Source organism: Meleagris gallopavo, chromosome 1, assembly GCF_905368555.1.
Source record: "Meleagris gallopavo chromosome 1, MGAL_WU_HG_1.1, whole genome shotgun sequence".
NCBI classification, from domain to species: Eukaryota; Metazoa; Chordata; class Aves; order Galliformes; family Phasianidae; genus Meleagris; species Meleagris gallopavo.
The window spans coordinates 76,592,299-76,607,964 of NC_139404.1; the positions used below are offsets into that span (position 1 = coordinate 76,592,299).

At 40.9% G+C, this 15,666-nt stretch overlaps 1 protein-coding gene across 1 annotated transcript in view; it reads right to left on the reverse strand.

The window, feature by feature from the left end:
- Positions 1-3,928: 3,928 nt before the first annotated feature.
- LOC100550787 (antigen WC1.1) overlaps positions 3,929-15,666 on the reverse strand; it is a 31,500-nt gene continuing 19,762 nt past the window's right edge. The window contains exons 8-15 of the mRNA XM_019617860.3: positions 12,415-12,729; positions 11,702-11,764; positions 11,299-11,613; positions 11,069-11,104; positions 10,545-10,682; positions 9,629-9,724; positions 7,621-7,773; positions 3,929-4,321 (exon numbers count right to left, since the gene is read on the reverse strand). Of these exons, the coding sequence (XP_019473405.2) occupies positions 4,218-4,321; positions 7,621-7,773; positions 9,629-9,724; positions 10,545-10,682; positions 11,069-11,104; positions 11,299-11,613; positions 11,702-11,764; positions 12,415-12,729 (1,220 nt within the window). The 3' untranslated portion in view covers positions 3,929-4,217. The remainder of the gene's footprint in view (positions 4,322-7,620; positions 7,774-9,628; positions 9,725-10,544; positions 10,683-11,068; positions 11,105-11,298; positions 11,614-11,701; positions 11,765-12,414; positions 12,730-15,666) is intronic.

Genomic DNA, 15,666 nt, shown 5'->3' on the forward strand with positions numbered 1-15,666 from the left:
ATGTTTTCCCGAAAGCACGCTTCTCCCGTTGGAGCCGACGGAGGGTACGTACGGCACTGAGCGGCTCTCCCTCGGGCAGTTTGCATTGCGCCCTGCAGCCTGGGGACGGGTGGGGGGGAGCAACTGAGAGGATCTCGGGGTGTAAGGCTGGCATGGGACCCTGCCCCGCGATGGCTGTTTTGCAGTGGGAGTGGGTAGAAGAGCTCTTCTAGGCTGACTGGAAAGGAAGGGAGCTGATGAGGTGAGAAGTGTCTGTCGTGATCTGAGCTGGGAAGTCCAGCTTTGAAGGGAGCCCTTCTGTGAGCCAGGTGTGCGACTGCTATGGTGCCCTCCTGCCTGATGTCCTTCTGTGGCTCCAGGAAAGTGAGAGGGGTTGGTCAAGGTGCTCGTGTTCATGAAAGGAAGCAGGGTGAGACTTTTTTCCTTCTCCTTGCCTCCTTCCAGTACCTGAAGGGAACCTACAGAAAAGCTGGAGAGGGACTTCTTATAAGGATATGTAGCAACAGGATGAGGGGAATTGGCTTTAAAGTGGCAAAGTGTAGATTTAGACTAGATATTAGGAAGAAATTCTTTCCAGTGAGGGTGGTATAAACACTGGAAAAGGTTGCCCAAAGAGGTTGTAGATACCCCTCCCTGGAGGTATTCAAGGCCAGGCTGGGTGGGGCTTTGTGCAACCTGGTCTAGTGGGAGATGTCCCTGCCTATAGTAGGGGAGTTGGAACTAAATGATCTTAAAGGTCCTTTTCAATCCAATCCATTTTATGATTCCATGATCTCTGTCCTTTGCATTGTACTTTTCAACCTCACATCTTCATTCTGAGTAGTTGTATTGTTGAATATTTTGTCATTTTGAACTAACTGTAGAACAAGAAGTTCATCTGTCTGGTGGTGATGGGAATCTTTTGGGGATTAATCATACACCAAATTAGCCTGCTGAGTTGACATCTTTTGTTGTATGATCATTCATTTCAGTAAATGGCAGTGAAATAGAGCATTCATTTTGGTAGCAGCTGAACTAATTGATCCAAATACATCCAGAACCACTTAACTGTTGCGGATTTTCTTGAAGAATTATCCTGCTGTGAGAGGTCATTTCTTTGTTGGCAGGACACAAGCACAAGAGAGTCTAGGATAGTAGAAAAAGTTTAAATAATGACTGAGGAGGGGAGCATGAAACTAAAGATTATGTGCTGATGGATGTGGAAGTAACTTGCTGTTTTCTTGCCTTGTGTTCTCAAAAATAATGATGTCTCTAAGAATAAACAGTATCTTATCAAAATATACTAATTGTGCTTCTGTTTCTATTAATATGCAAATGATTCTGCAAACCAACAAATACTATCCGCAGTGGTTGAAAGGGGCAACTTGATTTTAATTTCATGAAAAAACTAAAGTAGGAACTTTCTCTCAAGAGTATATTTGTATCACTAATAATTTAGATTTTTTTTTAAGTTAATTATTTTTTTTTTTAAGTGACAAAAAGAGGTTATTATTCCCTCCCTACTTTTTGTAACAACTGTCTCCTTATACAGGAGTTTACAGAAATGTGAAGGAATAAATATTTTGGAAACCACGTTCATTCAAGTGTGTCACCATTCCCTGCTTGAGAAGCATCAACTTCTGAAACCACTTTGGGGCACTAGAGATGTCTGTTTCTCTGTAGCCAAGTGTTTTTTTGCTAACAACAATTAAATAAAGTCCTAGAACAGAGGGCTAGTTGTGACACCAAGACAATGGGAGAGTCCACTGCAGTCTTTTGTGTCATTTGTATCTCATGTTTCTCTTACATATCATGCCTATATCTGGACTTTCTGGTTCTGCCATTCTGATCGGGACTCTGCTTTCCCTTATATGATAGCTGTGTAAAGCTGGATACGTGGCAGAGCAAGTCATCAAGTGAGTAACTTATGTACCATGAAGAAAGCAGCCTTCACTTTGTCTGCTAAAGAAGTTGATGCCCAGTTGTTACGTTGAAGCAATTTCTATATCATATATCTTATTTTAAATGGTTCCTTTAGTAGTACCACACAACTTCTGAACAAATCTCAGAGTACACTTAAAAATATATGAAGGACTAGAGGTGTCCCAATGACTCTTTGAAGTCCTGTCCACAGATGAAGCAAAATTAAGACTCACTTAATGAATCGTATATCACAAGCTACCTAGTTAGTAATAAAGTTAGTGCTGTTACTGGTAGTTTTTACACTGACATCGACTATGTCTGTTCCAGCTGATAGTTTTCTTAAGCTACAATCTAAAGCACAGGAACAATCACTGTCTTTCATTTTTTGTATTATCTGTAGCCATCATGCAGCCATCCATGCAGATCCATTGTTCAAATCCATCTCTCTTCAATTTAGACACAAGAAGCTCCACGTCATTCTCCTTATGTCCAACCAATGGTGAGGCTGAAGTTGTATTTCCAGTAGGCACAGGCACATAGAGTACACATATGCACCGTATATACACGTCTGACCTCAGCTCACACTGTGATCGCATTAGTCACTGGCATCACAGATATGCAGGCCCCTGTGGCTTGTGATCTCAGTGCATTTGCTCCACTCAGCCATGTGCACAAACAACAGAGACTCTTAATCCTGGAAATAATTAGACAGTACTTTAATATAAATATTGAACAGGCAAAGGACATGGCTACACAGTATATTAACCAGCAAACTATTTACATGCAGCTGGGTCTTTTATCCTGTTACTCCTGTTTTCTCACACTTGTTCCTCCTCTACTCATTTAAACTCCTTTTTCCATCTTTTGTCCCTGCTCCTAATCATCCCACAAGAAATTCTGTGCAATTCCAACATGCACTTCATCTGCATCCTGTAATTGTGTCACAGATCCCCCTTAGCCTGAATAATAATCTATAGACCTATTCCCCTTCCCATGAATTCTCACACTTTGACCTTTTTGATTCTCTTACCCTATGCCACCTGAGGAGAGTGAGTGAGCAGCTGTGTTTTACTTAGCTGCCTGCTAGGGTGAAACTACACGATTATGGCATAGAAGGAGAAAAAGAGAATCAATGTTTCTCTCTCCAATCACATTTGCAATTCACTTGTATATAGTTCTGCATCTTAACTAAGGACAAGAACAGCCTCTCACTGAGTTTCTCATCTTATAAAGTACTATATAGAAAATTAATTCAGGACTCCACACTTTGTGACAAATAAAATGTCCAAAAGGTGAAACACAGCATCAATAATTCTCTTGCAGTTCATTCCCCATTCCTAATAATCTCCAGAAAGAAGTTCTTTGGATTTGGGGGAGAAATCGTAAAAGGTTTAGGGCTGGTTCAGCCCAGGTCTGTGACTAATGGGGTAGAGGGACCCACCAACCAATGCTCCAGGAGAGGGGAAATGTGAAAGGATAGGGAGATAGACCTAAGAACAAAACAGTAGCAGCAAGCTAAGGGAGAAAAATAATTCACTAAATGTGATAGTGGAATACAAGGCAATATAAGACAATATAATTGGAACTGAAGCTAGTAAATCAAGTTAAATGAGAGAGTGTCCAAAACCAAAGGCCTTACTCTAATGCTGAAGGCGAGACGGGTAGGGAGCACACACCGCGGAGATGAGAAGTAAAAGAAAGGGAGCATTTTGTGACTCACAAGAAGTTTCATCTTTCCGTCTAAATGGAAAATGGAAATGGAACAGTGAAAATCTGGGATTTGTAGTTCTTCTCTTCTGAGAACCAGGTACCTGGAACTATCGACTATATACTTGCAGGTGCTAGCAATTGGAAACCAAGATCCAAGGGGAGCATCTCATAAGACTGTCTAAGGTCAACAACATGGAACTGGAGCATTAACTCTTTAACTCCTCGTGTACTACATGATGTTATGGTGTGGAATACTGATAACAAAAATCATAAAACCGTGACAGAAACACACTTTCGAGAAAAGATCTTTAAACAGTTTTTAATAAGAAAACATCATATGTTGAAAAATTACCTCAATAGAAAAGAAATAAAGCAATGAAAATATTTAGAAATAAAAAGCAAAATTGTCCATGCAGTCAAGGGAAGTTTGAAAAAATGTCTTAACAATCATGTTTGTATTTCTTCTACATATGTTAACACTCCTCTGCAAATAAACCAAACTTATGAAAACTAATCCTAAATGCAAGCTTTTCTGGTTCCAATTAGCATTTTTTGAACAGTGATGTATTACAGAACTGTTCAGTACTGCTCAGCAGTCTCAATCATTATCCCAGCTCTTTGATGTCATCATACCCTGTGTCTTCAAGAGCAGAGGATAAATCTCTCTGAGCTTCAGATGTTTTGTTTCTTGACACGTTAGGACTCCAGTCTGAAAACATGAAGGGAAGAACACTGATATAAATGCACATTCTGCATGTATTACATCCGCATGATTGTGCAGTTGACAGCATGGGCTGTCTGTTGCCTTCTTCAGAAAGACTTGAGAAAAGCTTATTTTATTCTACTTCCTGCCACATATAAAAATATCCAAGGATCAAGCATACTTTTCCCAATAAACATTTTTAATGAACTTAACAATAATCATTTTTAATGAAAGCAATTATTCAATGTGCCAAAAGAACCCAATTCTGTGTTTTACTACCTCAACTTTAAAAAGCATTTTTTGCTCTCTTTATCTGACATATTACAAATTTAGTAGATCTAGCCTTGTCCTTCCCAAAAGTATGCCCTAATTTGGATCCTCCCAAGGCTACCACAGGAGAATGATTGACCCATTGTCGGTGTTTGAAATCTACAAAGGATATATATTCTTATTATATGTATATGCCTATTCAGCCTTGTTACTGGCTGGAGTAGGGACATGCAGCCTTTATTATACTACCAAATTTAGCAACCCCTGGTATCTTCTGATTTTTAGAAGATTAAAAAGAATATACCTAAATTTATGCATGGTTTCTGTGAACATCAAAGGTTATCAGTACAGCTTAACAACTCTGTCTGAAGTCAAGAGCAGCAAAGGTTGACATAGACACTGAGAATTAAAGTAATATATAGATCTACACAACTTTATACATAAAATTTAAATGAAAACAATAAGGATTTGATTTAAAAAATGTTTTTCAAAACATTTTGAGTCCTAAGATGTTTTGATTGCTTTTTCATATCTTCGGTCTGTCAAATGTATGTTTCACTACCCCAAAAGTGGAGTTCAGCTACTGATCATGTGTTCCACAGTTACAGTAAGTGCATAGATACAGAAAGGTCTATCTTAAATTTTTTTATTAATTCTTTTTTTAATTGTATGGGTTTGGTGAAATTCAGTTCTAGGATAAAATCCTAGCTGAATCCATCCTCTGGCAACTATCTGGATCTATTCCAGCCACTTTCTGGATCTATCTATTTGTCTGGATGAGGAGCTAGGAGACATGATTTAGTAGCTTGTGGTAGCAATGGTAATGAGTGGGCAGTTGGACAAGATGATCTTGTAGGTCCTTTCTAACCTTGTGGTTCTATGATTCTATCTACTGTATTTAAGAATTCACAGAGAACAGGAAACACAAGGCAAGGCCTGTGGCAGAAGAAAAAAAAAAAAAAAGATAAGGAATTACAGAAAGTTAAGTTAAAATTCAGAATCAGAAAAAGCTGAGAACACTTCAACTATTTACAAGGAGAGAGAAGAAAAAAGTAGGTAGATAATTGCTAACATGGATTTATAAAAACTAAATCATACCAGATAAATCTGTTTTTTCTTTCTGGTTATCTAAAAGTGCTTTGATAAGGGAGTAGAGAAAATCGCTGTCAACCTCAATGTATTTTTATAAGTAAAATAGAGAAATACATTCTAATTCAAGCCTCAGTAAACAGGATATAAATTCTGTAGGAACGTGATATTCTTTGCATATCTTACTGTACCATATAAGGTTCTCTGACAGCCCTACATACAACCAAATATTCTCATACAGTTCTGAGACAAAATACATGTTCTTATTACTTTTTTCAGATGATACTGCTTGGTATCATCTGGATATAATCTTGGCAAATTTCGGGTGAAAATAGAATAAAATCTAATGACACTGAAAACTGAAGAAGGAGGGAGAAATAAACGACTGCACAAGTAGGAAGATCAGATTCTAGTGGTATGTGTTACGTTGCAAACAGGATTTAGAGTTGCAGCAGGCCAGTTGTCAGAAATATCATCTTGCAAGAAAGGGAAATATCACATTGGTGTTTAAATAGAAGGATATTCTGTAAGACATGTGAACTCAGGTTTAACTGACAGTAGTCAGGTCTTTCTATCATACTGCATAGAAATACTGTAAAATTTTGGTTATGAAACAGTTTTAGAAAGATATGGACCCACTGAAATAGTCTGGGTAGAGATGCAGAATGGTCAAAAGTCAAGCCAACAAGACCTAAGTAGAAAATACACTAATTTAGATTGCTTCATTGTACAGAGATAAAATACAAAACAAAACTGAGGGGAGATATGTCAACAATATCGAGTACTCAAAAGTTTCATTTATCTTTGTGACAGCTATCTATCTTCATGGAAGTCGTAGTTAGAGGCAGCAATTTTAATTTCCAGCAGGCAAGACAAATGAGGCAACAGGCAAGAATTTTATAGCTATAAGGAGAAAAACAACATAGGTATAAGTTACCTGCAGAAGTTGTGAGAACACGTACTGAATTAGCTGAAAGACCAGTTTAACAAGCATCTACCTGGAAGAGTGTAGGTAGATGTGAATCTAATGGGGTTCTTCAAGGCCAAGTGCAATGTGTTGCATGTGGGCCAGGGCAATGCCAGGTGTTTATACAGACTGGGAGAAGAACTCCTTGAGATCAGCCCTGTAGAGAAGGACTTGGGGGTCATAGTGGACAAGAGGCTGGACATGAGCCAGCAGTGTGTGCTTACAGCCTGGAATGTCAGCAGTATCCTGGGCTGCATTAAGAGAGGAATGGCCAGCAGAGGGAGAGGTGATTGTTCCCCTCTATTCAGCTCTTGTGAGGCCCCCTCTGCAGTACTGCGTCCAGGCCTGGAGCCCCAGTACAGGAAGGACATGGAGCTCTTGGAGTGGGCCCAGAGGAGGGGGAACTGAGATGATCAGAGGGCTGGAGCACCTCTCCTATGAAGAAAGGTTGAGGGAACGGGGCTTGTTTAGCTTGGACAAGAAAAGGCTCTGGGGAGACCTCACTGTGGCCTTCCAACATTTGAGAGTATAAAACAGGAAGGGGTACGTCTGTTTACAAGGGTGGATAGTGATAGGACAAGGGGGAATGGTTTTAAACTAAGACAGGGGAAGTTTAGGTTAGATATTAGGAGGAAGTTTTTCACACAGAGGGTGGTGACACACTGGAACAGGCTGCCCAGGGAGGTTGTGGATGCCCCATCCCTGGAGGCATTCAAGGCCAGGCTGGATGTGGCTCTGGGCAGCCTGGTCTGGTGGTTGGCGACCTTGCACATAGCAGGGAGGTTGAAACTAGATGATTACTATGGTCCTTTTCAACTCAGGTCATTCTATGACTCTATGAGATAGCATTTCTTCCTTACAGTGATTAGATAAAGTCTAAGTGATCTTTTGAGGTATGTTCCACCTTGATTTTCCCTGAGTTTGGTACAATAACTATAGGATATGAAAATTAGCAGCAGTGCTCCTCTTCTGGCCTCACCTTTCCATGAATCATTATTTCTGTCACATTCTTCTGAGACCCCAGTGATTTCTTGCTTGCTCTGCTCAGAAAGAGAAGCATCTTCAGGTCCAGGAGAATCTGTTACATCATCATAACCACCTTCCAGGTTATTTCCAGGCAGTGGTGGGACTTCTGAAACAGTATAGGTATTAACAGTAATAGGGATAGAACTTCCACTAGAGACAGCACTAGCTTATGATCCAAAAATAAGTCCTGCAATAACAACAGTACTATGATAATGAATGGTAAGAAACTAAGGTTCCTCCTGAGGACTCTACAGTATGTCACAGTGATATAGCTCCAATAATTGTCATACGTTGTTGTAACAAGTAGAAAGCAGAAAACAACATAGAGGATGAACAGGAATAGGACAAACATATGAAAGAATGCAGTTAGTGGAAAAATTTATGTCAAAGTAGTCTTCCCCACTTTGTTTCATAATTGCACAATAACAAATTGCTCTGTAAAGCACCTATTTCCTCGTATTTTCATTACTTTAACCACTCTCTGTTAAACTTCAGTGAAATAGTCTAGCTAAATAGCTGCCCTGTGCTGTCACCTCTGGATGTTTGGATACAAACTTGGGCCAAACCTTTGGAGAAAAATATTTGCAGTTCTTTTTCCCTGTCTCTCATTTTCCACTGTCTTTAGCGAGGGTATCAGTGAAACCGACCACAGATGCTAATGAGGGAAAGATGCCCTAAAACAGAGTTCTGTTCTAAGAGAGCTTTCCAGAGCAGGTTTGAGTGTACAAATGAAGACGAAAAAGTGCTGAATAAAGCCAGATGCATGTTTACTTCAGAGCTGCTTGCGTGGGCTTGGCAGACTTGGGAATCTGAGGGTAGGAGAGAAGAATTATGGGAGAAACCAGAAGCACCTCTTGGCAGAATTCAAACTCGTTAATTCCAAAAATTGTTCAGGGAGATAAACAAACTCCAGGATGTCAAGTTCAGATTTTTCAGGGGCATCTAGCTCAATAATCTGTACTTATCTGGAAGTCATCCCCCAGTAAACCTTAGTTTTCAGTGTTCTATGGTATATACATGCACGCACAATATGTATATAATCAATACACATGTAAAATTAAAATTTATTCAAAGTGCTCCTATTTCATTTTTTTCACCCATTATTCAATAGTCAATCTGGATTAGAAAAAGAGATCTTATTTGGAATGATTTTCTTAGTGAAACCTTCAAAACAAGTAAGGAAAGTAAAGGGTTAAAAAATTTAAATAAAAGTTTAAATAATTAAAAACCTAAATATAATAAGTTCAGTAGAAAATAAAAGACATTACAGCAGAAAACTAGAAATATGGGCAGCTGAAGTCCAAAACTGGTTGTGCTTTTGGCAATAGATTTACCTGAGAGAAGGCAATATTTATGTGACTGCCTTGATTATCACTAGGAAAATACAATTCTTCTCCCCATATCTGGCAGATAGCATTTTTTCATCACTGGGGTAAAAATTTCCTATTCAACTCCAATAATATGCTGTGTTTGTTTGTTTGTTTGTTTTCTGTCCTAATTCCCCCCATTCATGTAAGAAATTAAGCAACAGTTTGCATGGTATTACATTTATAGTTTCTAGTGGCTCGATCCTGTGAAGACTGAAATACCACCAACAAAGATTTATTTTATTTTCAGCATCTTGTGTAAAGATGATGATTGGAGGCTAAGTTTTCCTGCTTTAAACACCTGTAGCAAAAGCTTTTTTTTCCTTATTTTTTTTTGTGAGGGAGTGGGTGGGGTGAGGAGTAAGGGTTTTGGACGCTGGCATGCTGAACTATGTTCTCTGGCTGCAGTGGGAACAGCACAAAATGAATTATCCCTTAGAGAAGAATTAGTAGAATACACAGGACAGGAAACTCCTCAAGTGTAGGAACTGTTTTGTTTCCTGGTAAATGTGCAAACTACACAGTTTCATACTGAGGCCACCAGAAGAAATTAGCTTTAGTTTGTTTCTCTTGATGAGAACAAGACACGCATACCTGAGAGGACAGACATCCCTTGCTGTTTCTTCATCAGTTTGTAGTCAATCTCCTCATAGACAACCTCATTGAAGGAGTCATAGGATAGCCTGAAGCCTGAACATAAAATGCATGATCATTCACAGACTCTGTCCATGCTCAGGCCATACTTTTCGTGACTCAGGTCATGAAAAGAAGGAGGGAGCTAACAGCGTCTACACAGTCTGGTTACTACGCAGAAAGTCACTAAGAGGTGCTGGCTAAGAATAAATGTGGAGAAAAAGTTTATTTTGACAGAGACCTTAGATATTGGGTGAGGAAGCAAGTTTGGATTTGGAAACAAATCCATTAAATTTATTCTATCTCTGTGCATATCTAAGTTTCTTTGTTTAAAGTTATGTTTTGTGTTATCTTCTAATAGCCCTTTCATTACTCAAGAGACTGAAAGCTTTCCAGATGTTTATGGCACTTCAGGGAAAGATCTCATGCAGATCCAGTCTGAACTGGAGATATTACTACTCATTTGTCTGAGATCTAATGTGCTACGAGCTATGAGGTTTCCAGTTGCTGTATTGATTTGATATTCTAAAAGCCACCTTTAGTAAGTTGGCTGTCCTTCCTTGCATTTCTGCTGTTTCTCACTGGAAAACTGTTTCTCCAGACTGACTTCACTTTCCACTCTCAAGTTGTTCCCCTGTCTCTGTTTCTCCCCACATAGGCAGGTCACTTCAAGTATCCTACAGAGGAAGACCAGGCTCAAGACTCCCAGTAGTTGTCCTGGCTGCTGTCAGTTTCCAGTTGTACTAATTGACAGAGAATGAGAGAAAATCTCAGCGCAGCAGCAGGTGTCATTTACCTCAGCCACCCATCTCCCCTTCTCCCCTGGACAGCTAAAAACTTGCCAGCCATTTCAAGGAAGCATTTTATACCAACACACCTCTCTGCTGTGCCCTGGCTCTTTGGATCTGTCCAGCAAGTATGGCAAGAACCAGGCAGAGAAGGGCCCCCAGGATGATGCAGAGGATGACAGGTGCTGAAACTCTCTTGGTGTTTGTCACTGAGCGGCGGGCTGAAACTAAATGGAAACAAAGAGGCAACACATAGGGAAGAACCCAGTAGCCCAAAGGCTGCTCCTCTGAAGCCTCCTCATGTGCTCAGGTAGCAGAGTGAGGCAGGCCACCTGCTGCATAATTTCTGCTCATTGAGAAAGAATTCAGCAGCTAGAAATAGTGCCATTCATTTCTCCTTTACAAAAGACTGTGGGAGATGCTTCCCGATGAGCTGGAATATCTCAGAATCACAGAGCTGCAGGGGTTGGAAGGGACCTCAAGAGATCATTGAGACCAATGCCCCTGCTAAAGAAGGTTGATATATTTCAGATTTACCTGTTATGCAGTATCAGTGACAAGGAAAGTCCCTAATTTGATGGGAGGAAGAAAGGGTGAAGAAGGAATATTTTACCTGCTCTAGTGGAAGGTGCTGTTGTTTCTGTCACGCCTACAAAAGGAAAGTGAGTCCAGATTAAGGAAGAGGTAACTGAAAAGTAGGAAGAATATATTCATACTGTTTGTGAAGTTCCTTCAGTCAGAACTATAAAGAGGCTAATCACTGGGATGGACAGATGGCATAATATCCCTCTATCCACCTCCCTCCCCAGTTTGTGTGATGAACCAAAGGACCATTTTACTAACCTGAGCAATCCACGGCAGCATCCTCCTTGTGATCACAGTTTTTGCCGAGCAAAGGCTTGGAAGGACAGTCCCAAAGTGACAGTTCTGTTCCTTTACAGTGGACCTTCTCCAGCCAGATGGGACCTGTCCCCTCCCCAAAGGCAGCTTCACTCAGAGCAGACACAGCAGAACCACAGCCCAATTGCCTGCATACAACATTAGCATCTGCCACATCCCAGGAATCATCACAGATTGTTCCCCAGGAACCCTGATTCCAAATCTCCACTCTTCCTGAGCACGCATCCTCTCCTCCTACAACACGTAACTTCTCCTTGTCTGCAGAATAAAAAAGCATCTGTATTGCCTGAATAGCAGTAAGGTCCATAGAGACTAATTAGGAAAAAAAAAAAAGGGGTAGGAGTACCTGAGCAACTTGTAGAGTTTGGACACTCAGTAAATGTGGCTGGAGTCATTGTTCCTTTTCTTCCTGCAGAAATTAAATACTGAATTAAATAATTAGATTATTCTCTGGAAAGAGTGAAGGAGTGTAAACTTCCTGAGCATTAATCACCAAGTGCATTTTTCCTATAATAAATGTGTAACCTATTTAGTAGTTGATGTAGTAGTTGGCATTTATTAGTGTTTGGCTATTATTGTATATTAAAAAAATCTTTAAACTCTCTGATGACTTTGTTTTCTTTTCTCTTGAAGTGCCTTTCAAGAGATCTGAGTTATCTAAAAATTATTTATATTTCAGTGGGAACCCACAGATATGAAATACTGTCCTAAAAGCAGGCACCAGAAACAATAATTTAGAACTGAACTAACATAAACTTGCACTTGGTTATGTGCATGCATTTGTATGTATATAAACACTGCTTTGCATTCATACATATAGAAATACATACTTGTCTCTAGTCTTCTGTCAGGGGTTTCCCTTGGATTTTAACACTGATATCACTTTAATTTACTCATTTTCAGCAGAGATGTAGACAAAATGTTTGTAACAATTTCACGAAACTGAAAATAATATAAACTGGAAATAAATAAACATGAGGTAAGCATCATATTGTCCATGTATGCATGTGCAGATGTATGTATATTTGGGAGATACTGCATGGATGCATTCGTACTTACCAGTGCAAGAAATATGGGTCTCTTCTGCTCGGTTATCACATGACTGAGGATCCCAGGGGTCTGACTGACATTGCCAGAGAGAGCTGTGTTGCTCAGTGCACTCAATGTGATCCAGCCATGTGGGCCCAGAACCTCTGCCATATTTGAAATCTCTTTCAATTTCCCCACCATCTCCACAGTTCAAGTGTTTGCATACAGTTACTGCAGTGAGTTGGGACATACGATTGGAGCAAATGCTCCCCCATGTCCCATTGTAGAAAACTTCTAGCCGTCCAGCACAGCCACTGCCATTCACCAGCCTGAGATCCAGGAACTCTGAAAGTGAAGATATAAAAATGGAATCAGAGGACACGATACAACACACATTTCATTGTCTTGTTTCCAAAGATCAACCATTCAGTAAGCATTACTCTTCAAACAATAGGGGCCACTTCCTTAGTGATTTTGACTATTGTCCCACTCCAAGAATCCACAGGAGTGGCCAGTACTTTATCATTCAACTGATCTCAGGGCATACAGTTTTCTTTGAGGCTCCTGTTGCAGCTGGTCACACGCTTTTCTAGAGGTGAGGAAAGTGCAGATATCATACAATGGGAGGGATATTGCTCCCTCAGCTCCCGCCTAGAGTATCAGGGACATGAGAGTTGCCTGACTGGCAATGAAGACTGAGGTTTGTTGAGTACCTCAGTTTCCTCCATGTCTGTTGAAGCCAGTTCTATCTTCCCATTTATCAGAGGGGCGCACCCTCCTTTTCCTGTCTCTTCTGACTGATGTACTGTAGAATCTCTTCTTGTTATTTTTCACATCCCTCACCTGATCCCATCTCTGTGCTTCGTCTTTCCTCATCCCACCTCTGCATGCCTAGATGGCACCCCTGCATTCTTCCCATGCCACATGTACTTGCCTCAACTGCCTGTACATGACCTTCTTTTTCCTCAGTTTGACCAACAGGTCCTTGCTCAGCAAGGCTGGTTTCCTGCCTCTTCTTTCTTATTTCTTATTGATTTCTTATGTAGGGAAATGGAGAGCTCTTTTGCTCTCAGAAATGTTTCCTTAAAGAGCTACCACCACTGTTCAATTCCTGTGTCCCTAAGGACAGCTTCCCAGGGAATTCCATTCAATAATTTCTTAAATAGACACAACTTTGCTCTCCTGAAGTTCAGAGTCTTGTCTCTTCTGTTTGCCAGGCTACAGCCCAGATCACCTCCAATCTTAACTTCTTTAGTGATCTCCGTGTTGGTGAGCACTGGGTCCAGTAACACGTCATCTATGGTGAACCAGGAAGTTATCCTCAACAGACTCTAGAATTTTCCTGGATTGCTTGCAGCCTGCTGTGTTCCTTTCCCAGTAGATGCCTAGATGTTTGAAATCCCCCATCAGGATGAATGCCTGTGAGGTGAAGCAAGAAGACTTTGTCCACAGGCTCCCCTTGATCAGACAGCTTGTAGTAGACCCCGATAATCAAATGTGCTTTGTTGGTCTGGTCCCTAGATTTAACACACATGCTCTCAATCTGAGGGTGGCTGTTTCACAGTGGCAGTTCTTCACAATCTATCCACTTCTTAATATAGAGAACTCCCCTGTCCCTCCTGCCTTGCCTATTCCTTCTAAAAATCTTGCAGCCCTCTACTGTAGTATTCCCATCATGTGATTAATCCCACCATGTTTCTGTGATAGCATTTAGGTGATATGATAGCTTTCTAGTTGGACTGTGGCTTCCACCTCCTCCTGCTTATTTCCCACGCTGCATGCATTAGTGTAGAGTCACTTCAACTGTGCTATCAGCCACATTCCCTTCTTGGAGGAACCCTCCCACGTTCCTCTGGGACAAATTTGAGATTTGCAAAAGCTGTTTCCTAAAGTGACAGCTCTCCTCAGCCTTTCTCTATCATTCAGAAGTATATCCCCTTCTCCCATCAAATCTAGTATAAAGCTCTACTGATCAGCCCAAACCGCTTGCTCCCCATTATATTGCCCCTCCTAGTGAGTTGTGTCCCATCTGATGTCAACATGCCCAGCCTCCTGAAGGTACATCCAACATCACAGTACTCAAAACCCTGAGCATGACACCATCCACACAGCCATTCCTTCAGCTGGTCTGTTCTCTTCTTTCTGCCTGGATCCCAGTTGCCCAGGGATCCCCTGATGAAGGGGAAAAATACCTATGCTCCTGATTCCTTTAAAATCTTTCCAAAGGAAATGAAGTCTTTTTTTAATATTTTGTATGCAATTTCCTAATTGCAGCCTCCTATGACTCAGCTTGAAAGAGCAGGAGCGGATAGTAGTCCTCCAATTTTATTAGACCTGATAATGCCTTCCTGATGTCCTGACTGCAGGCAGCGAAATTCTCTAGAGAAAGAGAGTTTGCCTCTCTCTGGGAGGCAAATGGGTGCCTAGTGACCTTCACAGAGGAGTCCACAATTATTAAGACCTTTCACCATCTTTTGGTGGCATCGGTTCTGATTTGGGTCCTTGGTTGGACCATATTAATGTGGTTGTCCCTTTCTAGGTTTGAACTATTATCCACACCCTCTTCTCTTTCCATCCTCAGTTCTTCATATCTGTTGGTGAGAGGGACTTCAGAGATAAGGGAGAGATTCCTCCTGCTTCAAGAAGAGACTGTGGTCCAGTCTCCCTCATGCATGTTTTTGCTATCATGCCTTCTCATGGCTGGAAGCTTGCTTAACTTCCCTTGTTTAACTTTCTAAGGAAGCAGAGTTCCCCTCTAGGTCAGTCTTTCTAAGCTGTTTGTGCTCCCAAAAGCAGCATTGCAATTTGTCCATTTCATTGCTACTACTTGCTAGCTTCTGACCAGAATCCTTCCTTTCCTGCTCGGCACAAGTTAAAACCACTTTTGGCAAACCTTTACTCTTATAGACACCATCAACAGAACTTGCCAGCTCTGCTAAGCTGTCCCAGTCCCCTTTGGAACCCTGTTGAAAACATATTGTAGGCCCTGGTGTGCCTCACAGCAGAGCAACACACTATTCTCCTGGAGTTTTACACCGTAGCCTCTCTGTATCCCCCAAGCTGACATTCTTGAACATGGGCTCTAGGCCAGTGGAGTTCTTCCCAAATCTTTCCCATCCAACAAGAGCTTTCTCTGGTCTGTCACAGTCTTATTTTCCCACCTGTTTATATACACAGTTTGTACCTTCCCCCAATATGGGTGCAACACTTACACTATGAAACAATAAGACATATTCACAATACCAGAATCAAGACTTCCCTGGAACTTCAGAATTACTGCAA